The sequence below is a fragment of the Astatotilapia calliptera genome, chromosome 20 (assembly GCF_964374335.1).
Source record: "Astatotilapia calliptera chromosome 20, fAstCal68.1, whole genome shotgun sequence".
Lineage (NCBI taxonomy): Eukaryota > Metazoa > Chordata > Actinopteri > Cichliformes > Cichlidae > Astatotilapia > Astatotilapia calliptera.
In genome coordinates, this window is record NC_137441.1 from 8,675,427 (window position 1) to 8,691,369 (window position 15,943).

Here is a 15,943-nt window from a genome sequence, read left to right on the forward strand (position 1 = left end):
AGTTTTGTTTTGTTTTTTAATCATTATTTGTCATTCAATTTGTTTGATGAAAATTTTCATTCTAGAAGCTAACCTCATGACATTAAGGAGTGAATGTGATATCAAACAAGTGATACACAACCACGAGCACTTATAGCAATGATATCGGAGTGTAATTGTATGGTATCAATGAGAGGAAAAGTAGTCACAACAAAGGGCATTGTGCTATTGGAAGGCAAATCCAATCACAAAGGCAAATCATGAAAAGGCTGCTAGGAAAGCTGCAACATACCTGCAGAGGGTCCGGCAAGTCCTGAGGAGTCAGCTGAATGGAAAGAATACAATTAACACCTACGTCCTGCCGGTTATCAGATACCCTGCTTAGATAATAAGATGACCAAAGAAAGAGGTAGAAGCCACTATCATCAAAATAAGAAAGCTTTTTACCGTGCATGGAAGTTTTTACCCCAAATCCAGTACCCTGAGATTGTATGCTAAGGAAGGTGACTGAGAACTAGTGAGTGTCAGAACCACTATCCAGGATGAAACAACGTGGTGGAGGGTGAAGGCAACAGTGGGGCAACAGTGATCCCTGGTAGTCAGAGCACTTGGGACAGTGACCCATGGCTGGGTGAGTTGCTCCAAAAGATCGCAGGAACAACATCCAAGATCTCTGTCCCAAAGAGCGCAGTCCTAGGAACAGCAAAGATCCTGTGCAGGACCCTCAAGCTCCCAAGCCTTTGGTAGAAGATCCAGGCTTAAAGGATAAAGACCACCTGCATGGCGAGTGGCGAGAACTTTTTAAAATATATATAGAGAGAGATTTACAAACCTTTGTCACTCACTAGTGGGTAATTTTCCTCAAGAAATAAATGAAAAAGTAAATTTCCTTATTTGTTAATGAATTTTACTTTGATCTAATTTTAGACTTTTTTTTTTTTTTAACTTTTGGGGTTTGAGCCATCATAGGTGACAATTGTAACCCTAACTCTACCCTAATTCTATAGTTCGAACGGCACAATCGACTCTTTAAAAGTGTGACTGGTTTTGATATGTAACTGTTAAATTTATTATTTTCTTTGTTGCCTGATTACCAACAATTTAATAAAAATATTATTTTTTTTAAACAGGAGACTTAGTGAAAGATAGGGGCGACTGGGTTTTCTGTTCGACAAAGAGGGTTACCTAGATCTCTGAGACAGTCACCTGAGTAGTGAAGCTGCATGCTGGCAAGTTATCTTCAACAAACTCTGAGTTTCTCTCTGACTCCTCCTGTCCTGCTACAGCTGTTCCAGCTGACTGACTTGGTTTCATTTCCTCATTCACACAGCCTTTGATAAAGTATTACTCTGCAGAAATTCCCATCTTTGCAAACATAATAATCTGGTTAGATGTTAGTTTCTTGTTATATTTAACATGACAACTTTTATTATTGGTCACTGGATAGCACTGATTTATTATCAACTCAACCCCACCCATCCCATATATGTCTTAACTTTAGCAATTACAGTTTAAAAAAATCTTTAGGATATGGGGCTCTGATTATTATGTTTTCAACACACCCTTTTTCCACAGGAAATTTTACAAACATTTACATCTGAATTCAAGTGTTATGACTGAATGTTAAATTGAAATATTTACTAATATAAAATTGATATTATATCTAAATATTTTTAAAATCTAAATACACTGGCACTGATTAGTGATCAGTTATTTAGATATTTCTTTAAGCAACACTGAATTGTGCCCTAACCCTAACCCTAGTTGATGGTTGGTCTGTTTTCATTCAGCACTTCCTGTACCAAAAGAGTACGTAAGGAAGGTGACAAATCAAACTTAAAACCTTTGAGTCCTTAAAGTGAAGGAATTATCCATCAATTATCTACCCTACTACCTTATCCACCAATTTCAGATCAATTGGTGGATAAGGTAGTAGAGTAAGTTCACTTCCCTGGCAAAGAAGAGTCATTACAAAACCAGCATGATGCTCTGGATCTTTCTATATCCAGTGATAAACAGTTTCTATGCAGATGGCCCTGTTTCCATTTACAAAGCTTGAATCTATTGGTGAGTTCTGTGATGAAAATGAAAATAATGTGAATCCTGTGTTATGGCTTTAATATTTAGAAAATATGCCAAAACACCACAATTACCAGAAAATTGCATGAGAGAATGGCTTTTGAATAAATTATGATTCATCCTTCCAGTACGTTGTTTACACGTTACCTTGTTTTTCATTCATATATTTTTTGTCACCTTTTCTGACAAGAGACTCCTGATTGAGTCCTTCGGGTATTCTGGATGCTCCCAGTTTTGTTTGTTATCCTTTGAGCTTGTGTAATTGACCAAATCTCAATGCTGTTTCCCTCTTTGACAACCTCTTTTAACTCAGTCTGGACTCTCACTCTTCTTAGCAATCAGTAGTTGACCTGCACTGAAGGACAATCTACATCAAGTCAAGTCCCAGGTTAGTGCAGCAGAAAAAATCATATTGTTGGTTTAAGCTGCTTAATTATGAAACAAAAGGTCAGTATGAACATGACCAACATTGTAAATGATCTACATCCCTGTTATGTAATACAAGACTCCAAATACATGCTGACAAACAGCCCTTTCATTATGTGTGTATTCTTGTATGCATTCCTTGCATTATTGTCTGTTATAACAATATGTGGAAATCTCCTTGTAATAATTTCTGTGATTTACTTCAAACAGCTCCATACTCCTACTAATTCTCTCATCCTCTCTCTTGCTGTGGCTGACCTGCTCGTTGGGATTATAGCATTTCCTCTCAGCATGGCATTCTCTCTCAGCTCATGTCTTTATCATGAGGGTTTGTTTTGCAAAGTGCGAGGGACCTTTGATATTTCACTGAGCACATGTTCCATCCTGAACCTCTGCTGTATTTCTATTGACAGATACCATGCTGTTTGCCAGCCTCTGACATATCAAACTAAAATCAGCCATCGTGTTGTTGTGTTCATGATCCTGATGAGCTGGGGGGTTTCTGGGATAATTGGAATTAGTGTCACCATTGCTGGATTTAATAATGAAAAATGTGAGGAATCATGTTTGATTGACGTTCTAATGGAAAGCACTGTTGGACCCATGTTATCATTTTACCTGCCAGTGACCATAATGCTTTGTATCTACCTAAAGATTTTCTTTGTTGCTTTGAGGCAAGCAAGAAGCATCCAGAACACAAAGTGTGGACAAACTGCCAGTATCAAGGAGAGAAAGGCGACCAAAACTCTGGCTATTGTTTTGGGAGTTTTTATATTTTGCTGGAGTCCTTGTTTTCTTTGCATCACATTCCCACCATTTACCAGTGATTCTGTACCAGTTCCTGTAATTGAAACTCTTAACTGGCTTGCATTGGCAAATTCAATGCTAAATCCATTTATTTATGCTTTCTTTTATAGCTGGTTCAGGTCAGCCATCAGAATGATTATTTGTGGGAAAATATTCCAAGGGGATTTTACCAACACAAATATGACTTGATAAAATATACACATTTCACAAATCTTACAGTAAAAACAAACATAAAACAGCCACTGAACCCTACCTGAAGCATCACACACATAATGTCTCAATAGCGACTGAAAGAAATAATCTGAATAGCAAATACATTTTGTACAAATGTACAAACACATTGTTTGATTGTTCAAATAGTTTTGCAAATATTGTCATCGCTTATCGTTATGGAGGGCCAGGAGTGACAAAATGAATGACTTAATAAATATTTTATTAATTAATTTAAATTTAAATTAATTATATTAAATAAATATTTCAATAATTATTGAAATAGCGCTCAAGCTGTTATACCGCCAGCAAAGTGCAGGTCCCGGTACACAACTGTCATAGCCCCCACTGACTGTCACCTCTCACAGGTTGAACACAGACATTTACTGAGAATATATCTATTAGGTCTTTATTTCCTGATGTTCGTATGTGACATACTTTGTTTCAGTTGCCAATTCTGAATTTAAACTAACAATAAGAATATGTTTAACCCTTTAAGACCTACCATAGAACCAAGTTCGCCAGAGCTTATATTATATTTTTACATGCTGTGGAGCCATTTTTGGGAGCATTTCAAGTTGCTATACATCAATACAACCATTATAGCCCAAACTTTAATAATATGTCTGCATTAGGTGCATAGTAATTACATAAATTGCAAAAAAGTGCAATAAACTACAAAAAAATTGAAAATCGTTTTTGTTTTTTTAACATATATTTCTAGTTAGAGAAATTTAAGAGGCTTATCCCTCAAAACTGTAAATACAAAAAAGTTACACAAACTAGTTTCCCACCACAGGAAATTTATTTTGAGTGTCTTCATAGTTTTATTTTTGAAATACACCAATTTTTATATACTGCAGGAAAAACGAAAATAAATATTATAGTGCAAATTTGCAAAATAACAGCATATGCATCAAAATAAACTATTTCCAGCAGTGCAATATGAGTCTTAAGCATCCCAGAAACGACACAGAAAGTCATAAAGTCAAACATAACTTTTTAAAACACATAACAAGTAAAACACAAGCTCATAAGGCCCCGATCGTAAAAAACTACATTTCCGCAAAATGACGTCACTTCCGGTTTCGGGCAGGTCATGCGGTCATGTGATAGTTCGCGCTGATGGACGTAGGAAGTGTTACAAACAGCTGATGGATCGGCGAAGCGTGTTTCTGGAATATCATGTTTTTGTTGCTGCAAGTGATTTTTATGCAGTTTTTGCAAAGCTATATGTGGAAGGAAACTGTGACCTAGGACAAGCTGATGGCATCAGATGTAAGTACAACTCCTCTGGTTTCATATGCAAAAAAAATTATTGCGCTAGCTTACTTGGTTGCAGAGCTACCGGGATTTAAAAATAGTTACGCAAAACAGAGCGTGCCCGCTCCGATCGGCTGTAAAGGGTTAAGGGGGAGGAAATAAATAGTCAATAATCAGTGTGCCCTGTGTATTCACGCATAATCTTTATAAAAACAGATAACATTGTTGTTTCCATCATGTAGTAACTGTTAGGTTTAACAGTTGCTCAAATGAATAACACCAATACTGTGCTTGACATTCTTCCATCTCGTTTAGCTAAGGACTGTTTTGATGTAATCGGACCTAGTATCCTATTTCTTATGAACTTTTCCTTGCTCCCAGGCTGTGTTCCTTTGTCCTTTAAGCATGCTGTAGTCCACCCGATTCTTAAAAAAAGAAATTCTGACTGTTATGACCTTTCAAACTATAGACCGATCTCTAAGCTTTCGTTCTTGTCCAAGATCCTGGAGAGACTAGTTCTCTCCCAACTCCAGGCGTACTTGGACACGAACAATATTGCTGAGAAATTTCAATCTGCCTTTAAGCCATTGCATAGCACTGAAACAGCGTTGGTTAGAGTTCTTAATGATATTCTTGTAATCACTGATACTGGACGCTCTATGGTCCTAGTTTTACTGGACCTCTCTTCGGCCTTTGATATGGTAGACCATAACATTTTATTACTAAGACTTGAGCACACTGTGGGTATTAGAGGCACTGCCCTCGACTGGTTTAAATCATACCTCGCTGATAGATCCTTATCAGTTCACTTAGGCACCTTCTCCTCTTCCTCCGCTCCGGTCTGTTGTGGTGTGCCTCAAGGATCAGTTTTAGGCCCTATTCTCTTCTCATTGTATTTGCTCCCTCTAGGCACAATCTTTGAAAAATACAATATCGCCTTCCACTGTTATGCCGATGACATACAGATCTATTTTGAACTTACTGACGACCTTGCTGTGTCCCTGCACTACTTTCAAGAATGCATGCGGGAGGTCAAAGAATGGTTCCTGAGTAATTCCCTCGTTTTAAATGATAAGAAGACTGAGATTGTGGTGTTCAACAGTAAAATCCCTCGTGCCCAACTCTGTGCTGCCCTGGGTTCCTTTGCTAGTTTTTCTTGTGACTATGTCAGTAACTTGGGTGTACTGCTGGATAGCTCGCTCAAACTCGATAAGCAAGTGTCTGCTGTAGTGAGATCTAGCTTCCACCAACTGAGCCTTATCTCTAAGGCTAGGCATTATATTCCGCATGAGGACCTGGAGAAGCTTATTCACGCTTTTGTGACCTCCAGGTTGGATTATTGTAACTCCGTGTACTACGGTCTTCCCTCTTCTCTTCTTCTTAAACTGCAAACAGTCCAAAATGCAGCAGCCCGCCTTTTGACTGGTACCAGGAAATTTTGCCATATTACCCCTGTCCTAGCTAGCCTGCATTGGCTGCCCATAAAGTACCGTATTCAATTTAAAATATTACTCCTTACTTTCAAAACTATTAATAAATTAGCGCCAAGTTATCTTAGTGAACTTCTCAAACCACATACTCCTGCTAGAACACTCAGATCTGCCACTCAACTACTTCTGACCCAACCCAGATCTCGACTGAAGTCCCGGGGTGACCGTGCGTTTGCTCTGGCTGCCCCGGTACTGTGGAATACCCTTCCTCTCGACCTCCGCGCATCTGACTCCATTGCACTGTTCAAATCACGATTAAAAACCCACTTATTCAATCTTGCCTTTCCCTCTAGTTAATATTTCTTTTATGATTTTATATCATGCACTTCTATGCTCATTTAAATTCTTGTTTGCTCTGTACCTGTTGCTTTCCTATGTATTAGTGACAGTTATCTGTTTGCATATTTAGTACTTGCTTTGGTCCTATTTCTATTATCCTCCTCCTATACTCTATTTTACTTGTTAAGCACCTTGGCATACCCTTGGTTTTTAAGTGTGCTTTATAAATAAAGTTTATTATTATTATTATTATTATTATTAACTATACAAAGCTTGTTAGAAACACATACAGACTTCACGATGTTTGACTAATATTTTCATTGTGAATATTAAGCATGAGTGTAATGTACAGTCGAGCTGCTGTCTCAGAGCCCTGCATACTACAGAGTGAGGTCAGCATATCCAGGATATCTTTCCGTTATCTGGAATCACTGACCCTAACACTGGGAACTGGATAAACAGTCACACAAAGCTGGTTCTCAGCTCTCTAAGTTAACCCAGTGTTTCCCAGCATGGTTAAATAAAAGCGTTGGCAGCATCAAACTAATCTAACATCATCTACGAGTCTGATTAATTGGTCATATAAATACTCTTTTACAGAAAATCATCCTTATTAGTGCCAACTATTCCAGAGAAGTGAAAATCTCTGGAATAAAGAAAATAAAGACATACCAGCCAAACACAACACTGTTGTAAAAGAAATGAACGCTTCAGGAATGCATAGTGGAATGAACATGATTGGTTGAACAGGTGTTCCTGCATGTTCTGTGTTATCTGCATTTCCATCAGCATAAGAGACTCAGCAGCAGATTAGAATATAAGTGTTATAAGTATAATGTTATAAGTATAATATCATTTATACATTTAATAAATCACCAAATTAATTAACGCATGTTCCCGTGACACGACGAAGGGGATGACCTGCCAATCTCTGGGGGCGAGATCACTGAGGCGGTTAAACAACTCCTTGGTGGCAGAGCCCCTGGGGTGGATGAGGTCCGCCCCGAGTTCCTGAAGGCTCTGGATGTTGTAGGGCTGTCTTGGTTGACATGTCTCTACAATGTTGTGTGGCGATCAGGTTCAGTACCCCTGGACTGGCAGTCCGGGGTGGTGGTCCCCATCTTTAAGAAAGGGGACCAGAGGGGGTGTTCCAACTACAGGGGAATCACACTCCTCAGCCTCCCTGGGAAAGTCTATGCCAGGGTGCTGGAGAGGAGAGTCTGTCCGTTACTTGAACCTCGGATGCAGGAGGAACAATGCGGTTTTCGTCCTGGTCGTGGAACATTGGATCAGCTCTTTATCCTCTCAACGATACTTGAGGGTGCATGAGAGTTTGCCCAACCAGTCTACATGTGTTTTGTGGACTTGGAGAAGGCATTTGACTGTGTCCCTCGGTGGGTCCTGTGGGGGGTGCTCTGGGAGTATGGGGTTTCTGGCCCGTTGCTATGGGTCATTCAGTCCTTATACAACCATTGCAAGAGCTTGGTCAGCATAGCTGGCAATAAGTCGGACTCGTTTCTGGTGGGTGATGGGCTCCACCAGGGCTGCCCTTTGTCACCGATCCTGTTCATAATTTTTATGGACAGAATTTCTAGCCATAGCCAAGTGGCGGAAGGCTTTCACTTTGGTGGTCTCAGGATCTCATCTCTGCTTTTTGCAGATGATGTGGTTCTGTTAGCTTCTCCGGGTGATGGCCTCCAGCTCGCCTTGGAACGGTTCACAGCCGAGTGTGAAGCAGTGGGAATGAGAATAAGCACCTACATGATCCTCAGCTAGAAAAGGGTGGAGTGCCCACTCCGGACGAGTTCCTGCCCCAAGTGGAGGAGGTCTCGGGGTTTTGTTCACGAGTGACGGGAGAAGGGAGTGGGAGATCGACAGACCGATTGGTGCAGCGGCTGCAGCGATGCGGATGTTGTACCGGTCTGTTGTGGTGAAGAGAGAGCTGGGTGTAAAAGTGAAGCTCTCAATTTACCGGTCGATCTACGTCCCTACCCTCACCTATGGTCACGAGCTGTGGGTAGCAGTGTTGGTCAAGTTACTTGAAAAAAGTAATCAGTAACTAATTTCTGATTACTACTCCAAAAAAGTAATCCTGTTACTTTACTGATTACTTATTTTCAAAAGTAATTAATTACTTAGTTACTTAGTTACTTTTTAAAAACATGATTTGCAACCTGAAGAGGTGATAAAGCGATAGATCTTTCAGCAAAAATTTAAGCAAAAATGTAATCATATGCAACATTCTCTGACTTGAATAAATTAGTTTAACATTTAAACCTATTTTCTACACATTCCAGCACATAAAATAAAAATATTTTTTGTCTTTACACTCACTCTTTCAAATAGATGCAAGTAAAACACAGCAGAAAATAAATAAAGTCAAAGACTCAGCGGTCCTGTTGCTCTATTTTCACCTGTAAAGCAGGACTGCGGTAGGCGGAGGCTTACCCTGGTGCAGGTGTGGCGCGGTCAGTTGAAGAATCCGCGAGTTTCTCTGTGAATTTCCCATTACGTCGTTGCACACTCGGTGCTTGCTTGGAAGTTTAGGGTTTTTTTCGCTGTAAAAAGAAGTTTTCTTCCCACGCACGATGGACGCTAATGTTTTTGTCACTTTTTATGGAATCAAACTCAAAGTAAGGTCAGTACTTCCACGCTTTAAACGCTGCACGCTCATACTGTCTCCCACAATCGATATATGATCCATTGTTGATCTGCAGACAGCTGTTGTCACTAACGGCGCACTCGCTTACGTCACTGTCGTGAGACATTCTCGCAAAAAATCACGGTTTTAGTAGCGCAGTAATGCAGCGTTACTAAGGGAATGTAACGGTAATCTAATTACCATTTTTGCAATAGTAATCCCTTACTTTACTCGTTACTTGAGAAAAGTAATCAGATTACAGTAATGCATTACAAGTAACGCGTTACTGCCCATCTCTGGTGGGTAGTGACCTAAAGAATGAGATCGCGGATACAAACGGTGGAAATGGGTTTCCTGCGAACCGTGGCTGTCCTCTCCCTTAGAGATCTGCAAGGCTAACTTTATAGTGCTTTTATCTGAGCTCTTCTTCTCTCATCCTCTCCCCTCTCTCTCCAGTTTCTGCTTCAATCATGAAAACTGATCAATGATCAGCTAATCGGCTCTCTTGTTTGTTTATCGCTCACTTTGCGCCGAAAGAGGAAACCAGCGGATGTCGCGCTAAACAACAGCAGCACGTTTAAGCTTGATCAGCTGTTGTTAGAATTTATTTAATATTAATTTCTAGTATCAGCTGATGTTTGCTGGAGCCACAGCTGCAAAAAAGCTGCTGGTCATGATATGGCTTGGTTATCTGGTGAGAGGGAAACATGAAGATGAAACCAGGAGATGTCCTTACTGGATCATCACACCTGAACAGGTGATGGAGAAACAGGTTTACCTTTTAGGTGACATGAATGAGTTGAAGGGAAGTTATGAACTGTTTCTGAGAGACAAATAACCCCAGGATCCTACAGGGCATGTAGGGCATTAACAGGGAAAGGGGGGCACAAAGAAATACTTTTCTTTCTTATTCTCATTTAAAATGTCTAGCTTTTAAAAAAATAATTATCTGAATCTTACAACAAACGATTGATAGATTGATGCATATATACCATCAGAACAGTGTACATCACTGTTTCATTCAAAGGCTTTATGATTTTTCCTATAATGGTGGGCCAGTCTCTAGTCAAAATGCCCGGGACAATTTTCTGTCCCAGTCCAGCCCTGTATGCAGCTTATCTGCAGTCTGGTGTTGCCTACATCTTCCTATTCAGAAGGCAGAATTTCCGAGTTCTGAGTACAATCGAAAGCACCACGACTGCAGTTTTTGTGTTGGATGTAAAAGGTGCACATGACGCTGTGACGTAGGCTAGAATCATGGCAGCTGTCAATGACGGTCCAGGCGTGGGATTTCTCTCGTGGAAATATGCACATTATCTTTTCCTTTCTATTGGTAGGTGGCACAGTGCACTGTGGCAAGTAAGCAAGCTAGAAGACTGGCAAAGTTATGGAAGAAACACATTAACAAGAGAATTCTGAGTAAAACCAAAGTTACTTTCCCTAGTAACTAGTTACTTTGAAAGTAATGAGTAACTTGAAGTAACTGAGTTACTTTTGAGAGAAGTAACTAGTAATGTAACTAAGTTACTATTTTAAAGTAACTTACCCAACACTGGTAAAGACCTATAGTAAACGTTTGACCTCTGTTATTGCCAACAAAGGTTATGTTACAAAGTATTGAGTCGTATTTTTGTTATTGACCAAATACTTATTTTCCACCCTGATTTACGAATAAATTCTTTACAAATCCTACCATGTGAATTCATGGATTTTTTTTTTCACATTCTGTCTCTCACAGTTGAAGTGTACCTCTGGTGCAAATTACTGACCTCTGTCATCATTTTAAGTGGGGGAACTTGCACAATCGGTGGCTGACTAAATACTTTTTTGCCCCACTGTACCTAGATCTCTGAGACAGTCACCTGAGTAGTGAAGCTGCATGCTGGCAAGTTATCTTCAACAAACTCTGAGTTTCTCTCTGACTCCTCCTGTCCTGCTACAGCTGATCCAGCTGACTGACTTGGTTTCATTTCCTCATTCACACAGCCTTTGATAAAGTATTACTCTGCAGAAATTCCCATCTTTGCAAACATAATAATCTGGTTAGATGTTAGTTTCTTGTTATATTTAACATGACAACTTTTATTATTGGTCACTGGATAGCACTGATTTATTATCAACTCAACCCCACCCATCCCATATATGTCTTAACTTTAGCAATTACAGTTTAAAAAAATCTTTAGGATATGGGGCTCTGATTATTATGTTTTCAACACACCCTTTTTCCACAGGAAATTTTACAAACATTTACATCTGAATTCAAGTGTTATGACTGAATGTTAAATTGAAATATTTACTAATATAAAATTGATATTATATCTAAATATTTTTAAAATCTAAATACACTGGCACTGATTAGTGATCAGTTATTTAGATATTTCTTTAAGCAACACTGAATTGTGCCCTAACCCTAACCCTAGTTGATGGTTGGTCTGTTTTCATTCAGCACTTCCTGTACCAAAATAGTACGTAAGGAAGGTGACAAATCAAACTTAAAACCTTTGAGTCCTTAAAGTGAAGGAATTATCCATCAATTATCTACCCTACTACCTTATCCACCAATTTCAGATCAATTGGTGGATAAGGTAGTAGAGTAAGTTCACTTCCCTGGCAAAGAAGAGTCATTACAAAACCAGCATGATGCTCTGGATCTTCCTATATCCAGTGATAAACAGTTTCTATGCAGATGGCCCTGTTTCCATTTACAAAGCTTGAATCTATTGGTGAGTTCTGTGATGAAAATGAAAATAATGTGAATCCTGTGTTATGGCTTTAATATTTAGAAAATATGCCAAAACACCACAATTACCAGAAAATTGCATGAGAGAATGGCTTTTGAATAAATTATGATTCATCCTTCCAGTACGTTGTTTACACGTTACCTTGTTTTTCATTCATATATTTTTTGTCACCTTTTCTGACAAGAGACTCCTGATTGAGTCCTTCGGGTATTCTGGATGCTCCCAGTTTTGTTTGTTATCCTTTGAGCTTGTGTAATTGACCAAATCTCAATGCTGTTTCCCTCTTTGACAACCTCTTTTAACTCAGTCTGGACTCTCGCTCTTCTTAGCAATCAGTAGTTGACCTGCACTGAAGGACAATCTACATCAAGTCAAGTCCCAGGTTAGTGCAGCAGAAAAAATCATATTGTTGGTTTAAGCTGCTTAATTATGAAACAAAAGGTCAGTATGAACATGACCAACATTGTAAATGATCTACATCCCTGTTATGTAATACAAGACTCCAAATACATGCTGACAAACAGCCCTTCCATTATGTGTGTATTCTTGTATGCATTCCTTGCATTATTGTCTGTTATAACAATATGTGGAAATCTCCTTGTAATAATTTCTGTGATTTACTTCAAACAGCTCCATACTCCTACTAATTCTCTCATCCTCTCTCTTGCTGTGGCTGACCTGCTCGTTGGGATTATAGCATTTCCTCTCAGCATGGCATTCTCTCTCAGCTCATGTCTTTATCATGAGGGTTTGTTTTGCAAAGTGCGAGGGACCTTTGATATTTCACTGAGCACATGTTCCATCCTGAACCTCTGCTGTATTTCTATTGACAGATACCATGCTGTTTGCCAGCCTCTGACATATCAAACTAAAATCAGCCATCGTGTTGTTGTGTTCATGATCCTGATGAGCTGGGGGGTTTCTGGGATAATTGGAATTAGTGTCACCATTGCTGGATTTAATAATGAAAAATGTGAGGAATCATGTTTGATTGACGTTCTAATGGAAAGCACTGTTGGACCCATGTTATCATTTTACCTGCCAGTGACCATAATGCTTTGTATCTACCTAAAGATTTTCTTTGTTGCTTTGAGGCAAGCAAGAAGCATCCAGAACACAAAGTGTGGACAAACTGCCAGTATCAAGGAGAGAAAGGCGACCAAAACTCTGGCTATTGTTTTGGGAGTTTTTATATTTTGCTGGAGTCCTTTTTTTCTTTGCATCACATTCCCCCCATTTACCAGTGATTCTGTACCAGTTCCTGTAATTGAAACTCTTAACTGGCTTGCATTGGCAAATTCAATGCTAAATCCATTTATTTATGCTTTCTTTTATAGCTGGTTCAGGTCAGCCATCAGAATGATTATTTGCGGGAAAATATTCCAAGGGGATTTTACCAACACAAATATGACTTGATAAAATATACACATTTCACAAATCTTACAGTAAAAACAAACATAAAACAGCCACTGAACCCTACCTGAAGCATCGCATACATAATGTCTTAATAGCGACTGAAAGAAATAATCTGAATAGCAAATACATTTTGTACAAATGTACAAACACATTGTTTGATTGTTCAAATAGTTTTGCAAATATTATCATCGCTTATCGTTATGGAGGGCCAGGAGTGACAAAATGAATGAATTAATAAATATTTTATTAATTAATTTAAATTTAAATTAATTATATTAAATAAATATTTCAATAATTATTGAAATAGCGCTCAAGCTGTTATACCGCCAGCAAAGTGCAGGTCCCGGTACACAACTGTCATAACCCCCGCTGACTGTCACCTCTCACAGGTTGAACACAGACATTTACTGAGAATATATCTATTGGGTCTTTATTTCCTGATGTTCGTATGTGACATACTTTGTTTCAGTTGCCAATTCTGAATTTAAACTAACAAAAAGAATGTGTTTAAAGGGGAGGAAATAAATAGTCAATAATCAGTGTGCCCTGTGTATTCACGCATAATCTTTATAAATATAGATAACATTGTTGTTTCCATCATGTAGTAACTGTTAGGTTTAACTATACAAAGCTTGTTAGAAACACATACAGACTTCACGATGTTTGACTAATATTTTCATTGTGAATATTAAGCATGAGGGTAATGTAGAGTCGAGCTGCTGTCTCAGAGCCCTGCATACTACAGAGTGAGGTCAGCATATCCAGGATATCTTTCCGTTATCTGGAATCACTGACCCTAACACTGGGAACTGGATAAACAGTCACACAAAGCTGGTTCTCAGCTCTGTTAACCCAGTGTTTCCCCGCATGGTTAAATAAAAGCGTTGGCAGCATCAAACTAATCTAACATCATCTACGAGTCTGATTAATTGGTCATATAAATACTCTTTTACAGAAAATCATCCTTATTAGTGCCAACTATTCCAGAGAAGTGAAAATCTCTGGAATAAAGAAAATAAAGACATACCAGCCAAACACAACACTGTTGTAAAAGAAATGAACGCTTCAGTGGAATGAACATGATTGGTTGAACAGGTGTTCCTGCATGTTCTGTGTTATCTGCATTTCCATCAGCATAAGAGACTCAGCAGCAGATTAGAATATAAGTGTTATAAGTATAATGTTATAAGTATAATATCATTTATACATTTAATAAATCACCAAATTAATTAACGCATGTTCCTGTGACAGGACGAAGGGGATGACCTGCCAATCTCTGGGGGCGAGATCACTGAGGCAGTTAAACAACTCCTTGGTGGCAGAGCCCCTGGGGTGGATGAGGTCTGCCCCGAGTTCCTGAAGGCTCTGGATGTTGTAGGGCTGTCTTGGTTGACATGTCTCTACAATGTTGTGTGGCGATCAGGTTCAGTACCCCTGGACTGGCAGTCCGGGGTGGTGGTCCCCATCTTTAAGAAAGGGACCAGAGGGGGTGTTCCAACTACAGGGGAATCACACTCCTCAGCCTCCCTGGGAAAGTCTATGCCAGGGTGCTGGAGAGGAGAGTCTGTCCGTTAGTTGAACCTTGGATGCAGGAGGAACAATGCGGTTTTCGTCCTGGTCGTGGAACATTGGATCAGCTCTTTATCCTCTCAACGATACTTGAGGGTGCATGAGAGTTTGCCCAACCAGTCTACATGTGTTTTGTGGACTTGGAGAAGGCATTTGACTGTGTCCCTCGGTGGGTCCTGTGGGGGGTGCTTTGGGAGTATGGGGTTTCTGGCCCGTTGCTACGGGTCATTCAGTCCTTATACAACCGTTGCAAGAGCTTGGTCAGCATAGCTGGCAATAAGTCGGACTCGTTTCTGGTGGGTGATGGGCTCCACCAGGGCTGCCCTTTGTCACCGATCCTGTTCATAATTTTTATGGACAGAATTTCTAGGCATAGCCAAGTGGCGGAAGGCTTTCACTTTGGTGGTCTCAGGATCTCATCTCTGCTTTTTGCAGATGATGTGGTTCTGTTAGCTTCTCCGGGTGATGGCCTCCAGCTCGCCTTGGAATGGTTCACAGCCGAGTGTGAAGCAGTGGGAATGAGAATAAGCACCTACATGATCCTCAGCTAGAAAAGGGTGGAGTGCCCACTCCGGACGAGTTCCTGCCCCAAGTGGAGGAGGTCTCGGGGTTTTGTTCACGAGTGACGGGAGAAGGGAGTGGGAGATCGACAGACCGATTGGTGCAGCGGCTGCAGCGATGCGGATGTTGTACCGGTCTGTTGTGGTGAAGAGAGAGCTGGGTGTAAAAGTGAAGCTCTCAATTTACCGGTCGATCTACGTCCCTACCCTCACCTATGGTCACGAGCTGTGGGTAGCAGTGTTGGTCAAGTTACTTGAAAAAAGTAATCAGTAACTAATTACTGATTACTACTCCAAAAAAGTAATCCTGTTACTTTACTGATTACTTATTTTCAAAAGTAATTAATTACTTAGTTACTTAGTTACTTTTTAAAAACACGATTTGCAACCTGAAGAGGTGATAAAGCGATAGATCTTTCAGCAAAAATTTAAGCAAAAATGTAATCATATGCAACATTCTCTGACTTGAATAAATTAGTCTAG

At 39.7% G+C, this 15,943-nt stretch overlaps 2 protein-coding genes across 2 annotated transcripts; both read left to right on the forward strand.

Moving 5' to 3' along the window:
• Positions 1-2,493: 2,493 nt before the first annotated feature.
• Positions 2,494-3,480, forward strand: LOC145423022 (trace amine-associated receptor 1-like). Its single transcript, XM_080295103.1, has one exon. The coding sequence runs from the start codon at positions 2,494-2,496 to the stop codon at positions 3,478-3,480; it is 987 nt and encodes a 328-aa protein (XP_080151229.1).
• Positions 3,481-12,344: 8,864 nt separating this feature from the next.
• On the forward strand, positions 12,345-13,384 carry LOC145423268 (trace amine-associated receptor 1-like). Its single transcript, XM_080295544.1, has one exon. The coding sequence runs from the start codon at positions 12,345-12,347 to the stop codon at positions 13,329-13,331; it is 987 nt and encodes a 328-aa protein (XP_080151670.1). The 3' UTR covers positions 13,332-13,384.
• The last annotated feature ends 2,559 nt before the right edge of the window (positions 13,385-15,943 follow it).